The sequence below is a fragment of the Lepidothrix coronata genome, unplaced genomic scaffold (assembly GCF_001604755.1).
Source record: "Lepidothrix coronata isolate B3197 unplaced genomic scaffold, Lepidothrix_coronata-1.0 Scaffold54, whole genome shotgun sequence".
Lineage (NCBI taxonomy): Eukaryota > Metazoa > Chordata > Aves > Passeriformes > Pipridae > Lepidothrix > Lepidothrix coronata.
In genome coordinates, this window is record NW_016690234.1 from 4,379,096 (window position 1) to 4,405,869 (window position 26,774).

Consider the following 26,774-nt stretch of genomic DNA (forward strand, 5'->3'; position numbering starts at 1 on the left):
CCCCACGTGCTGCCGCGCCGGGGACAGCGAGTCTCGCTCAGGACAGGGAGCTGGACGCGAGTCCTTCCCAAGAATGGGTGGCGGGGACGGGCCCGCGGACAGCGGAGCCCCGGAGCAGGGGCTGGTCCAGGTCCAGGTCCAGGTCCGGGTCCAAGTCCAGACCCAGGTCCGGCCCCGAGAGACTGGACGGGATGGGCGGGGCCACCCCGACCCCTCGAGCGCCCGCCCCGCCCTCGGAGGCACGCCAGTTCCACCCAATCAGCGCCGCCGTAGCGCCCGACGTCCCGCCTCCGAGCTTCGTGTGACCAATCAGCACCCTTCTCGCGGAGTGCCCCGCCCCCCGCCCCTTCCCCGCCCCCCGTCCCCTGCCCTGACGCTCGTACAACCGCGATGGGCTGGAAATCCCCGAATCCCCCTGTGACTGGCGGCGCTGCTCGCCAATAGCGCCGCGGAGCGGCGGCACCGGCGCGCTGTGATTGGCTGAGAGCGGCGGGGGCGGGCCTGCCGGGGGCAGCAGGGGCGGTTGCGCGGCCGTGGCGGCGATGGGCGAACGCGGCGCGGGCCGGGCCGGCGTGCCGGGGACCGGCCGGTGCCGCGGGCGGGCGGCGCGCCCAGCCCAGGGCCGGGCGTGAGGAGGTGAGTGGCGAGCGTGGCCGCGGACGCCCTCAGGCAGGGCAGGGGCGGGGCCGTGGCGCGGCCCCCCGGCCTAAGGCCGCGCTCCGGCCGTGCCCGTGGCCCTGCGGCGCGGGGGGGGCCGTGCCCGGCGGCGGGGCCGGGCCGGGAATGGCGGTGCGGGGGCTCCGCTGCGGGCGGGGCGGGGGCGCCGCGCGGGGGCCCGGCCGGGCCTTCCCGCAGCTCGGCGTGAATCCCCGGGCAGCGCAGAAGTGTTTCGGGACTTTCCTGCCCTGTCCTGCGCGGAACCGCCCGGAGAGAGGAGAGGACGCTCAGAAATGGGGGAGAATAATCCCCAAAGCTCGGCCGAACACTGTGGCTCGCACGGACGTGTCTTGCCGTGGAACTCTTCGTGAGGGAACCAATTTCAGGTTTTTTTATGTGTACGTTGAACCGCGACTAAATTTCCTTGCTCCGGGTTTTAACCTTCCCTCGAAAGTTATTTTTGGACTGTCGGAGAACATAACTTTGCATCTCAGCTGTTTAAATTCTTTTTTGGTGTTAAAGTTCTCTTAGAATCTGTACAATTTATTTTAGCCTCTTCGTTTTGTGCTCTGGATCACAGCTACGGACTCGTGTTCATGCTGAAACCCGATAGCTGATTCAAACATCTCTATATAGTTCATCCGAGGCTCCTGCAGGGTAGGAACAGAGTTCTTGTATTTCAGAGCAAACTGTTTTTATGATGGGATATCTCTGTAGTGACAACAGTGCCTCATGACAGAAGAATAAAAAAGGAAGCTAGGGAAGCTTTGAAGTTAGATTTTTTTATGATGGCCTACCTCTGACGATTTTTAAAATGCTTTTTTCTTCTGAAGTATGTAGTGTTGCAGTCATAACTGTTTTGCCTGTTTCTCCCGAAAATCCTTTGAGCGTGAAAACAATTCAGGTAGTAGTAGGTGGAGTAAGAGAAGGTAGTAGAACAGGCTCTGACACTTAAAATGCCTGTGGTGGGCAAGTACTCTTTGGTTTGCACAGGGTTTTGTAGTTGCTGGTGTGTTGTGCAGTGTAATGATGACTTGTTGGTAAGTGTGCTTTGTTTGGTTCCCAGATCGATTCATACTGAGGTCTAATAGTTTATTCTGGCCCTTGTCTGATACACGTGGGCTGTTGGCTCAGCAAGGCTTTTACTTTAGTTGCAGAATAATCAGTTCCATGGAAAATGGCTGAAAAAAGAAATTTAAATCCAGTGGTTTATGTAAATATGTTTTTGATATGTTGCCAAAGCTTAACATCCTTTTAACAAGCTTTTCTGTGCTGCTAAAGTACTAATTTATCACTTTTATTATTCTAAAAGAAGAGAATTTGTTTTTTAGAGCTGTATTTTTCTGTTGACAGGGGACAGTGGTGGTAGATAAGTTTTTAAAGAAGGCATTTTTATGAAGGGATAACGAACTTTTTAATAAAGGAAAGCCTTTTGGTACTGTATCCAGTGGGTTTAATAACATCTCTGTGGATAAGGACTTTGAAAGACTGACCAGGCACTCTATAAAGTTATTGTGATATAATCTAAATGCAGTTGTTAACATGTTTTCACACTGAATTCTTTACTACTAAACATGTGAAGATTGTATGATGTTGCAGCAAGGGACCTGCAAGCAGGGTATCCTTATTAAAAATAGATATGATAAATAATATGCTAAAATTAATATTTTAAAGCTCTTGAACAGACTTGTCTTTTAATATATTATTTCCATGCATTCTTACTAAAATTAAAATGAATTATTTCTCTAAATAAGATAGGAAAGGTCAGGTTCCCTGTAATGTCAGAGATACTTTTCTTGCAGTATATCGGGGGTTCGGTAAGTTTGTGGAATGGCTCAAAAGAAAGTGAAGTGCATCAGCTTTTGAAAGCTGAGAACATAGAATGAGCTATGAAGAACAAGACAAGATCTATTTTTTCCCCACTGTCTGGAAAAAGTAAGGGGAGAGAACTAGAGAGAACTTGGAGGAAACTATTTTAACATCTGAGTAGACTTACAAAAACTAATGGTCATGTAGTCAGGTTTCAGTGTGGTGGGGGGGGAAATCCTGTTGTGTTGTGTATCAGTTTCGTATAAAGCATTGCTATTTCATTCCAATAGTGACACCACTTTTTTGTTAATCACCAACAAACATTAAAGCCCGTTTATGTGTATCGAATGAAAATGAAGAAAAATATCTTTTAACTTGAGAATATGAGTCTACCAGAGTTTCCCTCAGTGAGGTCTAAAATTGTCCAGATTCTGTCCCTTGGATGTTAATTACTTTGCAGATGGAAACACATTAAACCCCATAATTCCTGTGAGCTGCTGCAGCAGCAGTGCCTCGGTGTGATGGCACTGACACCCACATGCCACATCTGTGCAGAGGAGAAGCAGGTTGGAATGGCTGGATGGCACAAGAGCCTCACCAAGGCAGCACAGAAATGTGTGAATTCCTGGGACTGAAAGATGAGACTCTGCATAAATTTCGGGTTGTCTGTGGTTGTTACTACTTTTCTCTGGGGGAAAGAGTTTTGTTAAATAATCCTTCCGTTTAAAAAAAAAGATGATGAAAATAGCTACAGTACTACTGGATTCCATTGCTTTCCAATAGCTTCTGAAATGGGGATCAAACTGAGTAGGAGAAATAGCAATAAGTTTTGTGGTATTTGAATGCCATCGTAGAAAAGCTGGGGAGGAACAGGGTACCTAGGCACAAGGAAAAGAGATTATTTGCTTTTAATTTATTGAAGTTAAATCCATAAATAATCAGTGAGATTCTCCTTTAACCAGATGCAAGCTGGCATCACAGATTACAAATGGGAAAATTTAAAAAATTATATTTTTAACTTGTACGCTGCCGTTTTCTGCCATCTTTGAAGAGTAAATCCTGCTGAGGTACTGTGGATCTTCCTTCATGTATCCAGTAGGATCGAAACTGTAGCCATTTGTGTGTATGTATTTTACTTTTGTACCTGCTGCCATTCTCAATGAAGTATTTTCAGACTATTCTTTTTTAATTTATTGGTCGTGAACTACAAATCTTAGGATGATGTTTAACTAAGGTGTTTATTTCTAGGGTATTTCACTAATTGAAAGTGACATATTTCTTAATTTTTTCTCAGAATTTCATGTTGCAACGTAGGTGCAATTTGGCTTTTATACATTGTCTGTTACTTACTGGAACTGACCATTTCTTTATTTAAAGAAATGGCTGTTATGAGTTACTGAAGTTTCCATTTTCTGCTGCTCTATTTCGTCAACACAATTTTCTGCTTCACTAAATCAAAGTGTTATGCAGGATGACAGATGCAGTGCACTTTGTCAGAAATAAGTAGTCACTAAGCACGGGAAAAGATCTTCCATAAAATATTATTTGTAAATTTGAGAAGGATGTTTATTCCTGTTCATGTGAACTTAAGTTTTCTTTTTCCGTTCACTTATGTGTGTTTTATGTGTTTTCTGCCTTTCATTGCACTTTTTTCACAGCTCCTTTCTTCAAGGAACTAGACAAGGAAAGGAAATAGGCAGTAAATAGTAGAAATGGGTAAATGGGTCTGTCCATGATCAGCAATATTGTGGCTGTTCTGGGACTGTGGTCACTGTCCTGGATTTTGCTGAACTATTACTCTGTAGGAGGAGTGAGTCTGGTCACAGATTTAAATTATGTTTTACTTAAGACTAGCTGTACTTTGCCAATTTAATTTTCTCTTTTTTTTTTTGTTGTTTTATTTTTTTATTCTAGGCTTCCTGCTCTGAACTCGGTTCCTTGCAAAATGAATATTGTGTTGTTTGACAAAGATTGGACCTTCCAGTAGAATTTGGAAAGACCACTGTGCATAAATCCAGAGCTTATTTTTCTTGAAGACTTCTGTGCGGCTTTTAAGGTTTTAATCACAATGAATTCGGGTTTATGGAGTCAAGAAAAAGCAAGTTCATCCTACTGGGAAGAGCGGATCTTCTACTTGCTTCTCCAGGAATGCAGTGTCATAGACAAGCAGACCCAAAAGCTCTTGAAGGTGCCCAAAGGTAGCATCGGGCAGTTTTTCCAAGACCGTTCTTCTGTGGGACACTCCAGAAATATTCCTTGTAAAGGCAAGAAACTGCAGATTGGATTAAAGATTCTGGAACAACCTCATGCAATCCTGTTTGTGGATGAGAAGGATGTTATAGAAATAAGTGAAAAACTAGCCGAGTTGCTTTTGGCTATTACTAACTGTGAGGAAAGATACAGTCTGTTTAAAAGCAAAAGCAGGTTAGCTAAAGGCATCCAAATAGATATTGGCTCCCCTGTTAGAGTACAGCTGAGGTCAGGAGATGACAAATTTCCTGGAGTTGTTCGCTTCAGAGGACCCTTAATGCAAGACAGGTCCCTCGCAGGGATATACTTTGGAGTAGAGCTGCTGGTAAGTCTTTTGCCAAGGGCTAAAAGTCTTCGATGTGAAGAGGAAGTAATAATAATTTATTTTTTAGAAGCACAGTGACCCCCGAAAATTGTTACCTTCAGTCTTTTCATAAGTACTGTTTATTAGGTGCCCATGAACATGCCGTATCACATCAGCCTTGTATTCTACACGGTAAATGAAGCTTGATGAGGTGTCTGGGCTGGCAGAAAGACTTGAATGTACTCTGACTCCTTTTAGCATAGAAAAATTTAATTCACAGAAACACAGAGTGATTTGGGTTGGAAGAGACCTTAAAGTTCCAACCCCTGCCACGGGCAAGGACACCTTCCATTAGACCATGTTGCTCAGAACCCCATTCAGTCTGGCCTTGAAAACTTCCAGGGAGGGACCATCTACAACTTCTCTGGGCAAAATTAGTTATATTCCCATTGTGGTGCATATGTGACTCTGAGATTTCTCTTGAGTACTTTGTTTTTCCTCCAATGTGTCAGGATATGGTCCATAAATGCAGGCTTGGATTTTAGGGCTGCTGTTTTTGTAGATCCCAGAAAGTCAAATGGCAACTAGTTAAGATAGAGAATGTAGCTGTTGTGTGCAAAATTAATGCCAACCATAAGCTTTTGAAGGATTAGTTTCAGGAGAGTGCTCCTCTTGTATTAGAAGTATAGTTTTCAAAGTACTCTTTAAACTTTTCCCAAACTTTGCAGTTCCCACTGAGAACCTCAGGGAATATCAGGCCTAAGTGCTTCTGAAAATCATCTCTCTTTATTTGGCATACAAGTGGAATTTTTGAATGCTTAGCATTATGTCTAGTATGAAGTAGTCTTGTCTTGATACGGGAAAAATTTGATGATGGAATCAAGATTTGCACCTGAAGAAAACATGCTTCTCTGAGTAAAAAGGCTTCTGCCTGCAGCTACTCTCTAATCTGATGACATCTTGCTCTTTATTCCCCTAAGATAGACAGTGTTTATATTTGCCACAAATTCTGACAATAGAATTCTCTCAATATAAAGATAGTTCACCAGGCAAATTCTTAGTAAGATTCGTCCAAAACACTGGATTGTGTTACTGCTTTTTTAGTAGTCTGCTTTTGCACAAAATACATTGGGTTTTTTCTCTTTTCTTTTTTTTCCCCCTCTTCCTCCGACACCCAGGAAGAAGGTCGTGGTCAGGGCTTTACTGATGGACAGTACCAAGGCAAGCAGCTTTTCAGATGCGATGAGGACTGTGGGGTTTTTGTTGCTTTGGACAAACTGGAGCTGGTGGAAGATGATGACAATGAACTGGAAAGTGACTATGCAGCTCCAGTTGACGCAATGCAGGTAGAACTTCCTCCTCTGGAGATCAACTCCAGGGTTTCTCTGAAGATAGGAGAGAGTATAGAGTATGGGACAGTTATATTCTGTGATGTCTTACCAGGAAACGAAAGTTTAGGATACGTTGTTGGAGTGGACATGGTAAGAAAATAATCTGACTTTAATAACTTCTGCATGTGTGTTAGCTAGTAAATGACATGCAATTAGAAGAAGAAACATTATCCCACAAGCTACTTCAGCGGAGGCTGACCTAAAATGGGAAATAAACACTTGTGTTCAAAGATGCCCCTTGGTGGTAATTGTTTCTTGGCATCAGGTAAATGATATCCTATTTGATGCTAAAGAGTTCAGGAGAAATACTCTGGTTATTCTGAGGAGCCTCCACTGAGCTACTTGCCATGTTAGGTGTCAGTCTTGAAGTCATAGAGCTGAGTGTTTGTCTTGTGAGACTGGCTTTGTTCTGCCTGTTAAAAAAGTAGGCTGGATGTATTTTTCTTTTGTTAGCTGTTTTTAAAAGCTTTTTTTTCATGTTACTGTTTTTTTGCTTGACTTTGTTCTACCTTAAAAGTATTGAGTTTCAAGTACAAAAGTTGATTTTTCAAGAAAATGTGAAGCCTGTAATTAAAAAATATTTCTAGCAACTTGAATTTTTTAAAATAGACAGCTTTCAAATTTTTGGTAGTTCGACATTATGTTTTGGTTTTGGTTTTGTAGAACAGATGCTTCCATTTTCTTGGTTGCATAGCTATTCCATAACAGTGCACTGAAGTTGTTCTAACTTGTTTATCCATAATAGTTTTTAGTAGAGGAATGCTTTTTAGAGTAGGAAATATTTCTCAAAAGAGCAGGTTTTAAGTTGCTTTTGTGTTTAAAGACTGTAATCTTTGGCTGTTCTAAATACAAAATTTGTTACAGGAAAAAGTAGACGTTGTCAAACCTTTCATTTTCCTACTTTTTATATTCCTAAAGACATATGCATGATGTAAATCTTCTCTTGGGATACATGTAACATGTTTTTCTATTTTTAGGATAATCCGATTGGAAACTGGGATGGAAGATATAATGGAATACAGCTGTGCAGTTTTGCAAGTGTTGAAAGTACACTTCTTTTGCATATCAATGACGTTATTCCAGGTATGCCCAGCTTTCTTAACCAGAAGGCAGACTTTGATAACATCTCCACCTAGGCACAGTTATATGATTAAAACAATACTGCAAAGTTAATATCCTTAATTCACTTGAATTAGTTTAACCTTCTGTGTTATAATTCTCTTCAGTTCTCCCCTCCTTTGCATTATAGTCTCACTAGTAGAAAAGCTTTAATATTGAACAAAATTCCTGTCAAATAGTATTTACAATACTGTGGAGTTGTGTAATATTAGTGAATATGTGAGTGTCTGTATTGGGAATCTTTTGTATGGACTGTTGTTAAATTTACTCCAGGAGTTTAAATATCTTGGATCAGAAAGCTAGTCTTTCTGTGCTGGAAAGGTATTGATAGTATTATGTATGCAGTCTGTGGGTAAATATTTGAAAATGCATAGCAAGACTGTGGAAAAATTCACAGCAGTAGTTCACAGAATAGTGTTAACTTGTAACAAGTACAGTCCCCTGATCCCTTTTCTGAAGAAAGCAAAGTTTTTATAAGTAACTTTTGCTTGGGCTCTGTCTGTAGACAGGTGCTAATGAGTGTTTGGTCTGTAACTGTTGCCCTTGCTCTTCAGTTTGACTGATTTATGTTCATCTCCTACTCGCTAGTTTAGTTGAGATGCGTGATTTTGCATAAATTTTCCTCTCTTCTCTGGAGAATTCATACAGACTCCATTTTTGGGAGAAGAGCATTTGGTTTAAGTGTGTTGGTAGAAAATAAAGTTTAGAATTTCATGCGTCTGTTTCCTGTAATGGAAATATGCACATACATTGAAGTGTTCATGAAGTAATAGCAGACTTCAGAGCAAAGTAATTGCTGATGTGATAGAAGCAAATCCTGTACACGTAAAATGTTGGTTATGTGCCAAGCAAGGTTTTACTCCGCTCAGTTTTAAAGCTTACGATGACAGCCCTTTGTTTGGTTACCTTTGGAGTTGAACTTCTCTGTAACACAGTAAGAACACAGAAAAGGGAAGCTAATACTCTCTTCATACACCATGTCTTAGAGACTGTGTCACAGGACAGGAGACCTCCCAAGCTTGCCTATACCTCAAGAGGTGACAAAAGCGTGTTCAATCACAGTAAGCCAAAGGCTACAGGTATGTGTGGGAAGTGATTTTCTGTACTTATGTAAGAATTACAAGTTTTTACTGCTTGGGGAAAAGTATTGTCTTTTCTGGCATTGGATGCTGACAGAGATGATCTTCACTAAAGTAACTGTGGTTATATGTTGGCACGAGTTATAGCTGTGTGGCATTGCATCAGTAATCTATTTGCCTACTGTGAAACTTTAGTGCTTTAAAAACAAAAAAATACCTGCTGTACACTGTATCACAAATATTTTCTTATATCCATAATTTATAGTCATGAAAAATTTGCACTTGAGAAGTATTTTCTGCCTTCTTTTCAAGTTGGGGACTTGAAATTTCAGCTTGGAGGATTTTGTTGGTTTGGTGTAGATTTGTAAGCTTAGAACTGTGTTAGCCTTGATGGGAGAGTTTGCTGCTTTGTGTAAAAGCAGTTGGGTCTTTTTGAAAGTATAACAAATTTATACTATGAAATAAGAGTGTAGGTAACCTTTTCTAAGTAGAGATTAACCTCTTCATTAAAGTATGTTGTTTTCCAGGATCTACCTCTGAACCTGGAAATAGAAGCAGATCTGAAGTCTTCTACACATTAAATGGCTCATCCGTTGACTCTCAACCTCAAACAAAAACAAAACCCCCATGGTATATTGATGAAGGTAAAGAGAAATTCCTTCATGTAGGCATATACTTTATTTAAAAAAACCCACAGAACAAAACTAGAGTGTATTATGTTCTTCAAATAAAACAAATATGAGATTAAATGTAAAACAGTTGGAGTATATTGTCTTAGTGGAAGACATACTATATCATAAAGAGCATCTTGAAACCCCTATGAAAGTGTTCTCTGTCTTAATGTGACCCGTGGTTTTATTCTGCATGTAGGAGATTACATTCTTGGCAATGTATGTGCAGCTCTGTGGGAATGCATATGTCTTGCAGGCAAAATAAAAGCTGAGGCTTGATGGAGGACATGAAGATATTCCTTATAGCCAAGTATACAGAGTAATTGTATTTTGCCTGTCTTTGTAGCTAATGTTACAGATCTAAGGGAACTATTCTGCCATGCCAGCTAATCAGTCTGGAAGTGGGGAGGGGAGAAATAATCTGACTAAGTATACATGTTTTTTCAGTATTTTTTAAAAGTTATTTCTGTAAAACCTCTCTGAGTTTTTAGAAGTATGAGTGCACATGCCTAAAGGATCAGTATATCTTGATTTGCTTCCAGACTTTTTTTTTTTTTTTGGCTGATAAACTTTATAAAAGTATAGCTGGCTGGCATAGTGACTGAAGGGGTAAAAACTAAACTAATAATGTTAATTTACAATGGAAACTATTGCAGCAGTAGCCCCCGAATTCCATGAACTGTAAAAGAAAATGGGTTAAAATTGTTCTTGGTTGTGTAACAGCTGTCATATTTTTTTAACTTTTTTTTTAGACATTAACTTCAGTTAATAAAACAGTGTGAGGAGAGCAGCTGATGAAGAAGAGGCTTTTGTTCTGTGAATACCAGTTGTGTAATAGAGATCTTTCCAACTCAGGATACTTTATGATTCTATGTAGAGAGATGAGAGAAGATACAGAACACCTGTGCTAGTGTTGTGATCATATCTAGTTGTGGTCTCTTTTATCAGGCACAACATTAGTCATGACATATACAGATGCTGATAGGTTCCTTGTGTTAGAACTAAAGTATATGGTGATAAGAGTCAGGGGAATAAACACTTTTCCCTTTGCAAATCATGTCTGCAAGCAATTACTCGTGTCTCTGTAAGCTGTGAACCAAGTCCTTTCCTCAGTCACAATGGCCAATGAATTCTTCCTAGTTTTGCCTGTTACAATCCTTGTGACCATTAGCTCATGTTCAAAGAAAAAGTCTCAGGATGAAAAAAAGTTTTCAATCTAAACCTTCCTGTAGTTTCTGTCTAACATCATCTTTCTCTGTGCTGTTTGTTTTTGTTGTTTGTGGTAAAAGTGATGGGGCTGCAACAGTGTCTCCTCAGTTAGTTCTGTCTCTCCAGTGTTGCCAAGTGCCAAATGTCTTCCTAAATGTCCCTCCCCAGCTCTTAGTGCTTTCTGTACAGTCACACGTTAAATCAGATGTGGTTGCAAATGCACTTCATTGGTTTCAGAGCCAAGTCTTTCCTTTTTTAAGACGGGGGGAAAAAACCCCAACACTTACTAACATCTTGGTTTTGATTTTAACAGCTACTGAAGACCCTGCAAAATCACTTACTGATTCATCTTCTGGATTTGGGCATTCTTCACCTCCACTGCAGCCACCTTTAACAAACTCTGTGTCTACAGAAAACAGATTTCACTCCCTCCCTTTTAGCTTGACAAAAGCAACAAGTACAAATGGTACTATGGGACACAGTCCTCTCTCTTTGTCTGTTCAGTCGGTCATGGGTGATGTGAATACTGCAGCTAACCAGGACAGTCCATCAACAGCAAGCCCAATTGGGAACTCACATGGTCTTGAAGCAGGTTCCTTGGCTGAAGTTAAAGAAAATCCTCCTTTCTATGGAGTCATCCGTTGGATTGGCCAGCCCCCTGGAGTAAATGAAGTGTTGGCTGGACTGGAACTGGTAAATATAAATTGTAGTTCATATTAGTGTTAATTACTAGTTTTGTTTCTCAGAGCTGGTCCCTGTATACGTTGCAAACGCAGCCAATCTGGGGGGATTTGCCCAAAACAGGTTGCCATGTGATGTCCTTAGAGCTAAATTCTTCGATGAGCTCTGACTTTTGTGGCTGTCCTAGACCTTACCCTGTTAAGAGGCTCTGAGATGTCTTCGTGTTACAAGGGGTAATTGAATTTGTGGGACTGATCACTTCCTTGCGTTAAAGGAGTGTCCTTTGCTTACATTATGGAGATTGTAATTGAAAAAAGCTGACCATATTTAAAGGTCTTTTGAAATGCAGATTTATATAAAATGCCCTGACTGTAGGAGCCTTTACTGAGTATCACTTTGATGTTTGTTTTTTGCATACCAGCAAACAGGCAGAGTTATGACTGTCAGAGCCATAACATTAATTTTGATAACTGGTTTGATAACTGGTTGATGTGACAGCCACGTGCTTTATGTGTTTCTCTGGGCCCTTTGGAAAAGCATAGTTGCTGCAAACGTGAATTGCTGTTCTGCACTGACATTTCTTCTGTGGCAGCTGCTGCCAGGGTTGCGCTTGGCTGTCAGTTAAATTAATGTGTATTCAATTAAGAAAATGGGGTTCTTTATTTTGGGATAATAATCAATAAAATTGAACATTATACATAATACATAACACTGTACAATTATGTAAAACACAAACAAAGTAGATCAGAATGTGACTGGAATTCCAGCTGTTACAAAAAATCCTTATCCTTGTGGGTGTTTTGGATGAAGTTGGAAGCCACAGTTTGCCACAGGTGTTCTGAGGCTGCACCTTAGGGTGTTGTGTGTTAACTTGTGTGTCACTCGTGCATTTCTGCATTAAAGCCTAGCTGTAGACAGTATACCTTAAATCATATTCTCAAAGATAATAACTTGTTATTGTTCATACCTGGTTTGTGTTGTTTGTCCTTGATGTACATTTTGTGTGTTCCAAAGCAGGCATTTTTCTTGTGCAGCACAGTCACGCTGAAAGTATTCACACTACCCAATGCTTAATGATTTTAACTGAGTTGTAAAAGGTGCTCGGTACTGCATGTGTGCTCTTCCTAACTACAGAAGGAATCTGGACTGGTTCTCCCCTCCCACTTCCCCAAGCTGCTTCTGATGAAATTTTAAGCATGAAGAAAAAAACCTGCAACTCTTACTTTCCTCAGTAAATCCAGTTAAACAATACCTCAGTCAAAGCTTTGTATACTAAAATGCAGAAACACTGCATATCACGATTCAGAGTACCTGAGGGGTGACTTGTGGGTAGATACTCTATCAAATGTCTTACTGCAGAATTCTAGAAATAAGAACAATAGTGAATTCTCACTTGAATTTCCAGGAAGATGAATGTGCAGGCTGCACGGACGGAACATTTAAAGGAACTCGATACTTCACTTGTGCTCCGAAGAAAGCTCTTTTTGTTAAACTCAAAAGCTGCAGGCCAGATTCCAGGTTTGCCTCACTGCAGCCTGTTTCCAACCAGATTGAACGCTGCAACTCTCTAGGTACTGACCTTCTGTTTCTTTCTTATTTATCAGCTGGGAATGACCAGGGGTTTGGTTTCATTTATTCCTGCAGTAAGTTCTTTGTATTGAACACTTGAGAATCTGTACAGGTGTTACTTAAATGAGATGAATGAATAGAAGATCAGCCTGTACAGAATACAGTGGTTCTGTGGATTACTCTTCTATGCTTTAAAACAAGAAAATTTTCATATATTTAAAGACATTTCATAAAAGGGATTTTTATGCTGTATGTTTTTTACTTTAGAAGTTGTAAAGCAGTCTTGCTGAAAATGGTATTTGCAACTCCAGCAATGTGTGATTGCATTGTTAGAAATAAAGGCAGCTATTTTTCTATATAGCAGCAAATTAATTTATTTTCTAAATATTAACATAAAAAAGCATGTATGTTTATGGTAGAATTTAGTGGTGAAAAACTTTTTTTTTTTTTTTGCTAACTTCAAGTATTTTAGATTTCTTGGGTCATGCTGGGGACCCAGCAAAGAAAAGTGTCTGATACTTGTAAGATAGTGTGAACAGGGCATTTGTAATGAAAAGAGAACTTCATTCCTACTGGATAAAATTAATTCAGTGCTCGCAGGCTTTCTGAAGCACTCTAATGTGCATTGCCAGTGGAATGTAAGGCCTCGTTCGCTCTCTGGAACACTGAGTTTCAGCTATAATAAAATGCTATTCTAGTCCAGAGAAGGAATGCTTACACTAAGGCAGCAACTTAGCTATAAAACATTAATAGGGAAATCTCAAGGGGAGTAAAATTTGAGGCTTTAAAGTGTCTTTTGAAAAAAAAAATTTCAGCCTTTGGAGGTTACTTAAGTGAAGTGGTAGAAGAAAACACTCCTCCAAAAATGGAAAAAGAAGGTTTAGAGACAATGATTGGAAAGAAGAAAGGTATCCAGGGTCATTACAACTCCTGTTACTTAGACTCCACCTTATTCTGGTAAGTTCATAATTTGTGTAGTAGCATCCCATGCTAGACATGCAGAACATGGATGACTGTCTGTGTGTGTTACTGTGCAGCTCCCGTGTCATGGCTCCAGCCTGACATGTTACTGTGCTCTTCCAGTGGGAGCAGGTTCTGCAGCATTCACTGGGTAACAAAGTGCTAATGATGTCCCAGCTGCTCTGGCCCTTCTGTAGCTGCTCTGTTTGGCTGAGGGAGTCCCTGGCCTGTAAATGGTTGAAGGATGAAAGACAACCCAGGCTGCGGGTGGAAGGAGGGAGGGAAATACCCCTTATGGCTTATTTGCACAGTCCTGCCTGGGCAATTGTTCTGTACTTTGCTGCAGAAAGCACACTGGGTTAGAGTGGGCTTTTGCTATTTAGCACAGCTGTGTTGTCCCCTGTCCATAATTACTGCTTTTGGAGTTTGTTTAGTTCTTTAATTTTTCTGTGGCTTTGCTCGCTTTCTCTTACATTGCTCAGACATCTGAATGGTCATATCTTCCAGGGTCAAAACAACCTTCCTTTTCCTTTTTCCTTTGTAGCCTGTTTTCTTTTAGCTCTGTTTTGGACACTGTGTTGCTCAGACCTAAAGAAATGAATGATGTAGAGTATTATAGTGAGACTCAAGAGCTGTTGCGGACAGAAATTGTGAATCCTCTGAGAATGTAAGTAAAGACATGAACTGGTCTCTGATATAAATTAGAGAGATCCTGCTGTGTATGCATTCCTCTTGCAAATCTGAGAAGTTTGGCTGCCTGCTGCTACCACTCTATTCAATTTATTTTTTTAGTATTTTTACTTGCTCTTCATGGTAAATTTAATCAGTGCTAACTGGAAATAGCTATTCATTGTTTGGTGATAAAATATTTTCACTAGTCTCGATTTGGAAATAGGATCAGCATAAAGCTATTGTAAAATTTATACAGGTATAAATTAAAAAGCACTGATAAATACAAGTTAAGTTCTTCACAACATTCTTATTTACATGTTTTTAATGGTGTTGTACTTGACAAGAAAAGTATGTGAGTTATCTTACATGGTGTTTCACAATTTATTGGATTTGGCAGGGCATTAAAATTTTGTTACCGTTTACATGTGGTCTGCAAGTGGTCAAAACACTTTTTTTTAAAGGAACTACATATGAGCTCTGTAATTTCTTAGGCACAATGAGCAAAGGACACACAACAAAAATCTGCATGAAAAGTTACTTTTCTTGAGCTTAATTTCTTTTGAACATGAGAATAATACAGTTGTAGTTCTGAAATTCTGTGGGCTGTCACTGAAAAATTTATCACAAAGTTTTTATTTTGATTCCTGGAATAAAATGTTGGCCTCTGAACCCTTGTTCTTGTAAGGGTGTGTGTACTTTTCCTGGTGTGTTCCAGGGTTCTCTGCTATAGGTAGGATAGCAGGATACACACTGAGTAGCAGAAATCTCAGGTGGCTGAGATGACTGAAAGGTCTTATTACCTTTCTACCATGCTTAAAACTTTAGAGGAAAAGACTGAATGCTCAAAACCTCAGCTTCTTAGGTCAGCAATACAGCTCTGTATCTTTTTCTCAAATATTGAATTTTGTTTTTATTAACAACTCCCACAGTGCTGTTATTATGTGACATTCTGAAAATGATATATTAAGTGATGCAAATTAGAGTGAAAACAAATCAAAAGTAATTGACTGACAAATCAGAAAACAGTTATTCTAATAAGTTGATGATTAAAAATGCTCTTAAAGGCTATAAAAAACCATTGAGCACTGCACTAAATTTATCCTGCATTAAGAAATCTGGAAGTCATATTGAATATGAGAAGTCAGCACTTGGTTTTGAAGAAATACTGGATGCAGTTAAAGAAGGATTTGAGAACCTGTATTTCAGCATTTAAGAGAGTTGGGTTTTTTGTGCTTCTCTGATTTGATCACAAACTAGCTAATAGCTTATTAAACCCATTTATCTTAGATACGGATACGTATGTGCTACAAAAATAATGAAACTGAGGAAAATACTTGAAAAAGTTGAGGCTGCCTCAGGATTCACTTCAGAGGAAAAAGGTAACTGGGGAGGTTTTCCTTTCTTTGAGACTTATAAGAATCATAATATTAAAGAACTGAGATACCTTGCTATGTAATTATACCAGAACAAAACACCCAAATAGTTTCTTGTAGTAGTAGGGTCTCTACCAGAAATTCGAGTGACCATTGGCTGGCAGAAAGGTCTTTTCTTCTTCCTTGGGAATGTAAGGAACCCTAGCTGAACAATTTCTGTAAAAGTCTTTCACTGCTTGGATTTCTTTTATTGCCTTCCTGTGGCCCTGTAACTCCCTTCTAGCACTTAGGGGAGAACAGTGTGATAAGGCTGGGGTCTTTGTCCTCTTTCAAAATGTCCCTTTGGTCCCTGAGGAATAAACTTTTTCACCACCAACATTTCATTGTTACAATGGTTATTACACATTTTAAAAAATAAAATGTGTAAATCATATTAGAAAAATATCAGTTCCCAACTTTTTGATCTTCTACTGCATATAATGAATAATTTGCATTATATTATGTAGCTGTTTCTGCTACTTCCTTTGTAAATACTGATCACTGGAAACCAGTATTTATTGTAGTTAATACACCAGCAAACTGTGCTGGGGAGAATGGCCCTCTGGGAAGCTGCTGTTGGCTGCATTCTTGATGAGAACTCAGTCTCTAGTTAAGATGAATTCTGTAGTATGGAGTGGTTTTTATGTGTTACTGTCACTACTCCTCACTGCTCCTCTGCAGATTCACTGTTTTCTTTTGAAAGCTTTCATTTCTCCTGGAAATGTTGTGTGGTGCCAAATGATTCCTCTGAAAGAGAGAGCATCTTTTTGGTCTTTACTGGGAAGCTTTGTTGCCCTGTTGAGCCTGTACCTTTTATTAGGGCCTTTCGACACCAAAAGAATAAATAGAAGCTTTCCATGAAAACGTTCATAGTTTATCATAATCTTACTGTGTTAATAAAGCTATAAAAATTAACGGGTTTTTTTTTAACTGGTTTTTTCCTATGAAAATTTTGAAAACCTTCATTATAAACGAGTCTTGAATAATGCAGCTGGTTTTGCATGCTAACAAAACTTTTTTTTTCCTCTCCCCCCTTGCAGATCCAGAAGAATTTTTGAATATTTTATTTCACCATATTCTAAGAGTTGAGCCACTGTTGAAAATAAGGTGAATCTTTTTTTCTTTGGTGAACTCAACCATTTGTAGAGGCTGATGCAGAGAACTATCTGCTGCCTTTTAAACTGAGACATCTCTTAAAACACCTTTGACTTGTGATTAAAATTGCTAACAGGATTCAATATAGTAAAGTTATATTGACTAATTTGACACTATTTCCTACCTTTTTTGGTAGGTAGGTTTTGCCATACTGGTGTTGTTGCACAAGCTCATGAGCACAGTTTCATGAGAGCTGGACAGAGATCCTGTGTCCTAGTGCTGTCTACTTGAGATCCTTACTGTCTTCCTGGTAATTATGCAGGAGAAGGGCTGCTGTGAGAGGGCCTACAGCAATTCTTAATGTGGCCTGCAGCTTACAGCTCCTTATTTCTGGGACAAGCTGCACAGATTGCTGAGTCGGTGCATGAGCTGTAGAAACTGATTTGCATTTCTTCTGTTAGGCTAATGAAAATATTTCAATTGTTTGCCTTGATCAAGTTTGGTTCTCTTACTTTATCAAAATAACAGATGCTGGCATTTATGTATGGATTCACTCTCAGCTGTAGCACTACAAGGGTTCAGCTGTCGTAGCTGGGTTTAAGTGAGGAGGGGACTGTTGCTCACTGCTGCCATACTGTTAGCTGGCACCTGATATTCCCAGGTTCCTTGCTGCATTCTGTGGCAGCAGCACCATTACAAAGCATTTTCTGTGGTTGCTCAGTCCTTTCCTCGTTTCAGGACTTGTGTTACTTTACATGCTGCTGTAGTTCTGTGCTGTGTGAGGTGTATCCGTGCCCACTGTGTGTTGTGCTCTGCAGGGATGGGGGCTCCGACACTGTCACTGAAACTTCCACTGCTTTTGTTTCTTTAAGTTTTCCTAAAATCAGTCCACACTTAGTACTTGTCTGCCTGTCCTCTAAGGCACTTTGTTTTGGGGGGGATTTTGTTTTGTTTTGGTTTGTTTGTTTGTTTGTTTTCCTAAAGCACAATATATTTCAATGCAGAGAGGATGTTTTATAAACTATTTTCTCATAGATGTTGTTTTCCTAGTAAAATACAGTCATTACAATAGAGCTTCAGAATCTGTTTGGTTTTTTTTTTTATCTGTTTTTAGATCAGCAGGTCAGAAAGTACAAGACTGTTACTTCTATCAAATTTTTATGGACAAAAATGAGAAAGTTGGAGTCCCAACAATTCAGCAATTACTAGAGTGGTCATTCATCAACAGCAACTTGAAGTTTGCAGAGGTTGGTGACAGCTGTTACCTTGTTAGAAGTGATGATATCTAGATATTTGCCCATTCAGCAGTGGGACAAAAGCAGGATTTGGTGTAAAAACATGTGGACATATTGGAAATGAGAATACTATGTCAGTGGTCCAGGATGCCTACATAACAAAAATATTTTAAGGCTGACTTAATGTCATATCTCCTTTGGCTGAACAGACCAAAGGGATTTAGGCAAAGAATTGCTAAAAGAAAACTTCTTAGTTACTGGCAGTAAGTTGTTTTAAGGACTAATACTTTGAGATATCTCTGACAATAGACTGTAAGTTTAAATAACATGAATACATTTATAACATTAGAAGTATCTCTAATCAATACATTATATTCTGGCATTTTACCTAGGCACCCTCTTGCCTGATTATCCAGATGCCTCGGTTTGGAAAAGACTTCAAAATGTTCAATAAAATTTTTCCATCCTTGGAATTAAATATAACAGACTTACTTGAAGATAGTAAGTATATAACACTGCATTGTGTAATGAGAGTTGCTGAGAGTGACTAACACAGTGAAAGTAACTACTCCTGGTAGTTTGGGTGGTTTGTTTTGTTGGGGTTTTTTTCTATTAAATATTTATCAAGATTTTTTTAATATATTGTTTTTCTCTACTTAAAGTAATATTTCTCCTTCCTTTCCATACTCCTTGTGTTGAAAAAAAAACAAACAAAACACAAAAAGCCTCTCCAGATTGGAGACTAATATATTTTTTAAAAATGCAGCTCCCAGGCAGTGCCGTATATGTGGAGGGCTCGCTATGTATGAGTGCAGAGAATGTTATGAAGACACTGATATTTCTGCTGGGAAAATCAAGCAGTTCTGCAAAACATGCAATACACAAGTAAGTGGTTCTGTTTGTTATTCTGTGTGGGTTTAACCCGAGTGGTTTATGCTGTAATAATTGAAAGGAAGGTGTGAGATTTCTTCATCAGCACTACTGTAACTGCCACCCACCCAGTAAAATGTCTCCTTTGGTGACAAATCAGGAACTCCTGCAATGTGTTTATCAACATGGCAACTGCCAAATCCAGGACTGGACACAGTGGAGAAGCAGTAACTGCTTTAAATCCTAATTTATGTACATGCCCCCTTGTTAGACTTGATAAATTCGTGACATAGAACTGCTTAGTTTCTGTTTGATAATTGCATAAAGATGTCAATCATGGCTTGTTTTCAAGTCTGAGTGTAGTAGAAAATTGTTGCATTAGAGCTGACCTCCCTTCTAACCTTAAGTTTGAATTTTGTGGGCAATGTTGAAGTATACTGATGGAGAAAAATAGAAGAAATGTTTAGTCAGCTACTGTTATTGCAGTTCCTTCTCTAAAGCCATTAATCTTCTGTTCAGCAGTAATGTTCTTTTTAGCTTTGTCTGCCACTGAAACAAATAATCTTACGGGGTGTTTTCCTTTTCTGAAATATCACTTCAACTGTAGGTTCATCTTCATCCCAAGAGACAGAGTCATAAATTCAATCCGTTGTCGCTTCCTAAGGATCTGCCAGACTGGGACTGGCGGCATGGCTGCATCCCCTCCCAGAAGATGGAGTTGTTTGCAGTTCTGTGCATCGAAACCAGCCACTACGTAGCTTTTGTGAAATATGGGAGGGATGACTCCGCCTGGCTCTTCTTCGACAGCATGGCAGATCGGGATGGTAGAGCTTTCATTTATTCTCTTCACCTTCTCTTAGTTTTTTTTAAGTGTGTTTTAGATTTCAGTGAGTGTTTCTTAAAGCTGTGAGGATATTAATATTGTTTAACTTGATGTACTTGATGCTGGGTTACTAATCTTGACCCAACCTTACCTCTGCACATGGATTTCATGGCAGCTGCTGATTTGCATAATTTGAATTTCACCTAAATTGGATACCTGAGTGAGTAGATGGTACAGAAACAACTGCAGAAATTTGCTAGCAGGACTCCTTATATGTTTTTCTATGCTTTGCAAATTTGGCAGAAAGAATTAATTTTAAATAATCAACTGCAGGAATGTATTTTTAGTCTATATTTAAGTGGATGTACATGATCATCAGATAGTATGCAAATATTTTTATTGCTTTTTCTTAAATGACTTATTGTAGATGTCTTTAGAATAAAAGAAATAGTCAAACATTACAACATGTATGCCATTCCTTTGAATCTCTTTAGAGTTATCAGTGGAAAATTGTTACCCTGTAATAATACAAATGTCAGTAAAACAAGTGTTCTCTTAGATACTGCTATTTAAACAGATACTGTTTAAATAAGGACTCTGTTCAATTCTAGTGCCTGAGAAAAACAGTAAGAGATGAAGTGTCAGACTCATAGTAACAATTTTTGCATGAAGAATTCTTGAACCCTTGTGTTACAGTGTGGTTTGGCAGGGAGAGAAGAATCTTGCCTCCTGTTGAAAATGAAACTGCTACAGGATTAAAGTCACTTTCTTATACCAACCAGAAGACAATCAAGCTTTGTTTCACAGTGTTTGAAATGTGTATGACTGAAGGCTTTATTTCAGGAATTTAGATCACATGAGGTGCTGGATGTATCTCCTGCTGATCTTACGGGGTTTTTTTTGTATCACAGATATTTTCCTTCAGCTTTTCTTCATAAGTTAAAAATGTCTGCTGGGAACTGCAAGATGGATGTCCATACTTGTGTTGTTTGAATTTGCTCACTTTTATGTGGAAAATGGCCAGGAGTAAATTCTGCTTTAGGTGTTGTAAGTCAGGTAGAGACAGGGTTTGTAAATTCATCAGCTGTTACCAGTTGTCTTGTTATTAACAAGTTCAGTAGCATTAGAGGTGGATTGTGTATTCAGGTCACTCTCCCAAAGCTGTACAGAATTTTTAGTGTTAAGGAAAACCAAAAGTTGTCCTTGGGTTTTTGTGGTGTTTGTGTGGGTGTGGTTTGTTAGTAAACACCACAAGATATTCTGACACTAATTGTGATTTTTCAAACAATGCACTTTTTATAGAAGTTTACCCTGCAGAGGTCCAGAGGGTCATATTTAGGCTTTTTAGAAGGCATTTTCAAGAACTGGTGATGCTGTCATAATTAAAGTATATGATAAAGAGCAGATATATGCAGATGCTATCCTAATCCATTTCTCCTTCTTTCCTTATGGTTTAAAAGGAGGTCAGAATGGCTTCAACATTCCACAAGTTACCCCATGTCCAGAAGTTGCTGAATACCTGAAGATGTCTCTAGAAGAATTACACTCACTAGATTCCAGAAAAATCCAAGGATGTGCACGAAGACTGCTCTGTGATGCTTACATGTGCATGTATCAAAGTCCAACAATGAGTTTATACAAATGAAGAGGGATCTCTGCAGAACTGAAGAAGCAGTCGGGGGTCACCGGCTTTTGTGTTTGCTGCATTCTGGGTTAGTTTCAATGCAACCGTTGCTGGCAATGGAAGAAGTTCACTATGACAGCAAAAGGATTTACGGTCCCAAAACCTACACGTGGAGTTCTGTAACTGAAGTATTTTGAGCATTTTGCACTCTAGGAAGTGTGCTTGTGTGTATTTGTTTTATAAACAAAGTTAAGTTACTAAAACTTAAAGCTTTAAGTGCATTGATTAAACACAGGCTTTTTAAAAATGGTAAAGGTGAAATTATATCAGGAAAAATCTCCTCAGTCCATTGGGAATGTAAGGATACACAGTGTGCATGCTCAGTGCATGTCTGTGGACAGGGATAATGATTCTCATGTGTTTCTCTACTCCCACCATGTTTCCCCACCCTTGATCTTCTTAGTACCACAGATTCTTCTCTTGAAGAGAGAATAACTTCAGTTTTAGTAAGATAAATTTTAGACTGTTCATTACATATTAATTTTGTTCTGTTATCTACTACATTCTTTTCAGTTCCAAAAATTAACATTCATTTAAAAAATCTGAATTCCTGTCTTGTGAAAATCAAGCACACAGACTTGCTGTGTCGTTAACTTGCAATTTTTGGAGGGGAAAAACAGGAGAGAGAGGGTATTAAGGGGAAGCATAATTGCTGAAATATAAAATTAGCAATGAAAGTTAACAGATGTCTTTTTCTAAGTGTCTATTTTTAAAGAAACAAAGCAGTCTGGAACAGAACAGCAACTATACACAAACGATTCCAGGACAAAACAATAAAATAGTGGATTGCCTCAGGGAATGTTACTGAAGTGGATTCTAGTCCTTGGTAAACAGAACTGACTTTTCTACAGCACATTAAGCTACTGCCTGGGAATGTGTTATACATCTGACTCTTCATTTCAGGATTACTAATATTAAAAAGAGAATATTAAAAATCTCTGCCTGGAAAGATGAAACTATAAATAAAGGTAGATCAGAGTTTTACTGTATACCAAGTACCTGATGAAAACTAACTTGAAAAGCTGCAAAACCTGTGTTAATGTAAAATACTGTACTTCAAAGTCTGTTGGTTCCTGTTTGCAATGAAATACTGTTGTTTTAGTTGCCTTTTAGCTACTTCTGTCTACACTGACTAGCAAACATGCAACTATATATATACAGTACCATCTGGTTGTACAAATTGCATATATATGAACTGTACATTTTCAACTCTTAAGATGTTTTATATGGAAACTTCCTTTTGGCGATCAAGTCTATAGAAGGAGAGAGAACAAAATATAACAGAGGAAAAGTCACTTTGAAAAAGCCACTGTTTTAAAGGCAATGGAGACTGATCCCATATTGTCGAAAATGTGGTTACTTTGTTTTTCTTGGAAAACCTATAATCTTTCTTTGGGACACACTACCACAGAACAGTACTAGAGAGAGATTTGAAAACTGCTTGAAGGACTAATCTCTGTAAAGCAAGGTTGATCTGTTCCATTAGCTATTGCATGAAGTGTGCTCTAATTTTTCACTTTCAAGAGCAACAAAACTATTAGAAGTGTCACTGTTGCTTTTGCCTCTACGAGTCTCCTGGCTTTCACATTCCCTTGCCTTATTTATCTAGTCTGTGCTCCTTGGTAAAACTCTTGTTTCAGTACTGCCCTGAGCTCTTGACCTCTTTCTCTCCTGGAAGAATTCAGTGAAGCTTTAGGTGATGGGTTCTATAACCATCTGTCAATGGATTGGTTATTGTCCATGGGCACTTCCTTGGGTACAGCCCATCCTGCTCTGGGACAGCAGCTGGGATGTGTTGGCAAAGATGCCCTGGAAGCATCTTGTAGGTAAAGAGAGCAGGCCTTGACTTGCTTGTGGCAGCTTGTGTTCATTGACATGAACTAGATACCACTTAGGTCATCCAAGCAGAAGGTGGGGTAGCCCACCCTTGGCTGTGCAGTGAAGAGGAGGGTTGGCCACAGCCTCCAGGTCCCTCCAGTGATGATTTTAGAGCTGTTTGCAAAGCAAAGGCTGAGGGGACTTGTTAAAAAAGGCAATAGTAATACAACACTCAACTCACTCTCTACAACGTTTGAGCCCATGTTTGATCCCTTCCCTCCCCCAGCCCCACCATGTCACTTAACCTGGAAGGAGGTGCAAGTGTCCCCTCTGAACAAGGAGCAAAGGCAGGCACAAGCACAAACCTTTGTACCAATGAGACCAGTTTGAATGTCTGGATTCTTCTCTTCCCTAGCCCTATATTTATTTTTGACTTTTCCCAGTGCATTAATTTCATATATCTTCCACTGGTGTCATCTTTCCCACACCCCCAGCCCCATTAAATAGAGTTACCTCTTCCTGCCAGAACTTTGAGAACAGCCTTGGACCTGCTATGGCCGGAGGACAGAAATGGAATTGGCAGCCCTGTTAAAGTTTTCTCGCTGAATAATCTTGTAGCAAAATACCCACTCTTTTTTACAACTGCAAATATCCAAGAATCACAGTTTTTCGGGATATATACTCTATTATCAGAAGTGAAGGAATTGTTTGGCTTCTTGCCTCCAAGAACGTAGGGAACATTCACTACTGTGCACTTGGTGACAAATACTGTGTTTGGAAAGACAGGCAGTGCTTTGCAGCCTGCATTTTGTACTGTAGATTATTGCAAAATGGTTTTGCAAATGGTATGTGGTTAGTTAAGAGGACAGAGAGGTTTTTTTTATAATGTTAAAAAAGTTTTGGCAGTCTTCTTTTAACCTAAAAAGTGTGATGTACTGCACTGGATTGAAGGTGATCTGGCAATGTAAGTGAAATGTTATAGAAACTAACCCCAATTTTATTTCCTTTCTCAGGAACAAGTATTCAGACAGAAAAGTGATTTCACTGTGAAAGGAAACTTGTAAAATAACTTACATACTTTTATGCAAGGGTAAGAAAGCTTTTTTTTTTTTTTTTTTTTAGCCTTCAGCATGTATTTGTAGGGGAATTGAATTGAATAAGCTATTTTGAAGTCTGCATTTTAAGTATCTGCTGCTGGTAAATGTAATGCCCAAAGATTTCAGTGACTAAGCACCCAACATTTATGTTGTTTAATGCATTTGGAAACCTCTCAATCAGTTCTTCTTGTTCTCTTTTTTTTATATAGTGAATGCCCTCAAAAATTAATAGCGCTTGGGTCATTGCTTCGTAGTTTGGCTCATACGTACTGCTGACAATGGCCTTAAGCTGTGAGTAGGAAAACACATAGACAAAATGGTTCCTGACAGCCTGTAAAAATGTAAAGTTTCATAATATGTAATCTTTCATAACTGGGAGAAAACCTGCACCCCTATACAACTCACCTGCTCTACTAAACATTTTTAGAACTCGGGGTTCAAGACAAAACAAATCACTGTGCCACTAAACACTTGCTTATTTTGAACGTAGAGGGTAAGGAGAAAAGGTCTTAGTTAAAGGTGATGCCTTATACATTACTAAAACAAACAAACAAAAACCATCAAACCCCCACCCATCCAAACCCACTGTAAGTTACATCAGAATGCTTGTCTTTGGGTGGGGGAGATAATTGGAGGAAAAAAATGCAAAGATATCTATGTTAAGTAAAGGTCTTTCTAATATCTGTGATACCAATTCCGTGCTCTTGAGAATTGTAGTACTGTGTTGTACTAAACAGCCTGTGAGATTCCCATTTTCAGCAAGTACTATGTGTAACAAGAATTCCTCTTGATCATAAATGGTTCATTTCAATGCACTTATTTTTCTCGTGCACTTTATACTCCACTGACTCACTGAACGTGCTCACCAGGCTCCCTGAGGGATGGCCTGTTCCATACAACACCAAGGCACATCGTGCTGCACTCTGGAGCAGTATGGTTTCTGAACTGAACTGGTGTAAAAAGCAGCTTGAAAGCTTTGTGTATTTTTACCACTGTAACAAAGCATGTTTTTATCTGTTCTTGATGTTTTGCTAAATAAACATCCCATGTTTTGTGCACAAATAGTCTCTTAAACTTACAAAGGCTGTGTCCAAGAAGGCATTAGGGAAACAAATCATTGGATCAGATTGCCCTCAACTAGCCTTAACTTTTTTTTTTTTCCAATGGTAGAGCTGAATGAGTTGCTGCTGGAAAGGAATGTACCATGTGCTCTTTCTGTATTAATATTAATTAAAAACATTGTTCTTATGGCTCTATTCATTTCTTTGGGGCTTGGAGTTTTGGGAGTTTCATGAAAAAGAATGAATACAGTGGTGAACTAACTTGTTTTGCATCCTTCGAGAAGGATTTATGTTTATACCTTTCTGTTAGTCCCTCTTCAGCATTTCTTGGGAATTGTACTGTATCAAATCAGGTCTAACAGTACGACTTCTATCTTACCAGTTAGTACCTGATGCTGTAAGGGAAAACCACTGAAAACCAGCTATAGTTACCTGTAGTTTTCCTGGGGGGAAAATTGCTTAATTTTTAAATGCTTAGTACACCACTTTGCTAACCCTAGTGAGCAGCCTAATCCTCCTTTGCTATGCTGTAGCTTCATCAGCGCTGAATCCACAGCTCCCAGTTTACATACATTTTCTATATAGAAAAAATCCAGTATTTCTAGGTGTGACTTTTTTTTTTTTGGTTATTTTCCTGAGTATAATAATAAGAATGGAAAAAATCCTACTGGGGTCTGTAAAAGGAATTCTGTCCATGTAAGTATTTTTAAAATCTTTATCTCACTGAAAATACTTAAAAACGTGTAAAAATAGTCGCAAAAGATATTTTTAGGAAAAACACCCACTTGCGCAGAGTAAAGGGTCGGGTTGGTTTTTAAACTGAGGTTTTTCGCTTGCAATAAGATTGTTCTTTGCCTTTGTAGAAGCTAAAGCTGAGCCTGCCAGTGACGGGTCCCCGATCCCGGCGGTCGCATCCCGGTTCCCCCGTTCGGCCGCACGAGGGCAGTGCCCGCACCGGCTGCGGCTCCCGCGGGCTCGGGGCGCGGGATCGACCCTCCGGCTTTGTCATCCCGGCTGTGCAGCGCTGCTCTTAAAACTGCCTCGGGCCTGAGGCACCTGGGGGCATGTGAGGCTTTCACAGGTGTGTACGTTCCGCGCCCGCCCCGAGCGCACGGCAGCGCGGTTGGGCTGGGCGTGAGCAGCGCTGGGATCGCCCCGTGCTCGAGCCCATGGACAGCGCACCAAAGCCAGGCGGGCTGGTCCCATCCCACTGCACTGCCCCTGGCAATGGTCCCGGTGGCACAGGGCAAAACTCTCATCACGGAAAACTGGATCCAAAGGGCACCTCTGTTTGAATGACTAACGCAG

The 26,774-nt window shown here is 39.7% G+C and overlaps 1 protein-coding gene and 1 long non-coding RNA gene across 6 annotated transcripts in view; one reads left to right on the forward strand and one right to left on the reverse strand.

The window, feature by feature from the left end:
- The first annotated feature begins 556 nt into the window (after nt 1-556).
- On the forward strand, nt 557-25,655 carry CYLD (CYLD lysine 63 deubiquitinase). 5 transcript variants are annotated; one of them, XR_001875018.1, is made up of 18 exons: nt 557-636; nt 4,381-5,041; nt 6,199-6,501; nt 7,389-7,494; nt 8,517-8,609; nt 9,137-9,253; nt 10,803-11,182; nt 12,576-12,741; nt 13,555-13,696; nt 14,244-14,366; nt 15,659-15,750; nt 16,824-16,890; nt 17,993-18,125; nt 18,506-18,614; nt 18,880-18,998; nt 19,591-19,807; nt 21,267-21,518; nt 24,322-25,655. XR_001875018.1 is itself a non-coding variant. In XM_017816110.1 (17 exons), the coding sequence occupies exons 2-17, from the start codon at nt 4,535-4,537 to the stop codon at nt 21,449-21,451; spliced, it is 2,859 nt and encodes a 952-aa protein (XP_017671599.1). In that variant the 5' UTR covers nt 557-636; nt 4,381-4,534; the 3' UTR covers nt 21,452-25,655. The 5 variants fall into 5 exon arrangements, 4 of the variants coding, with proteins under 4 accessions (XP_017671599.1, XP_017671603.1, XP_017671602.1 ...); XM_017816110.1 differs by having other exon boundaries at nt 21,267-25,655; XM_017816114.1 differs by having other exon boundaries at nt 6,199-6,366; nt 21,267-25,655.
- Nucleotides 12,282-26,774, reverse strand: part of LOC108497959 — a 28,725-nt gene continuing 14,232 nt past the window's right edge. Inside the window, exon 3 of the long non-coding RNA XR_001875023.1 lies at nt 12,282-12,294. This is a non-coding gene — a long non-coding RNA (uncharacterized LOC108497959). The remainder of the gene's footprint in view (nt 12,295-26,774) is intronic.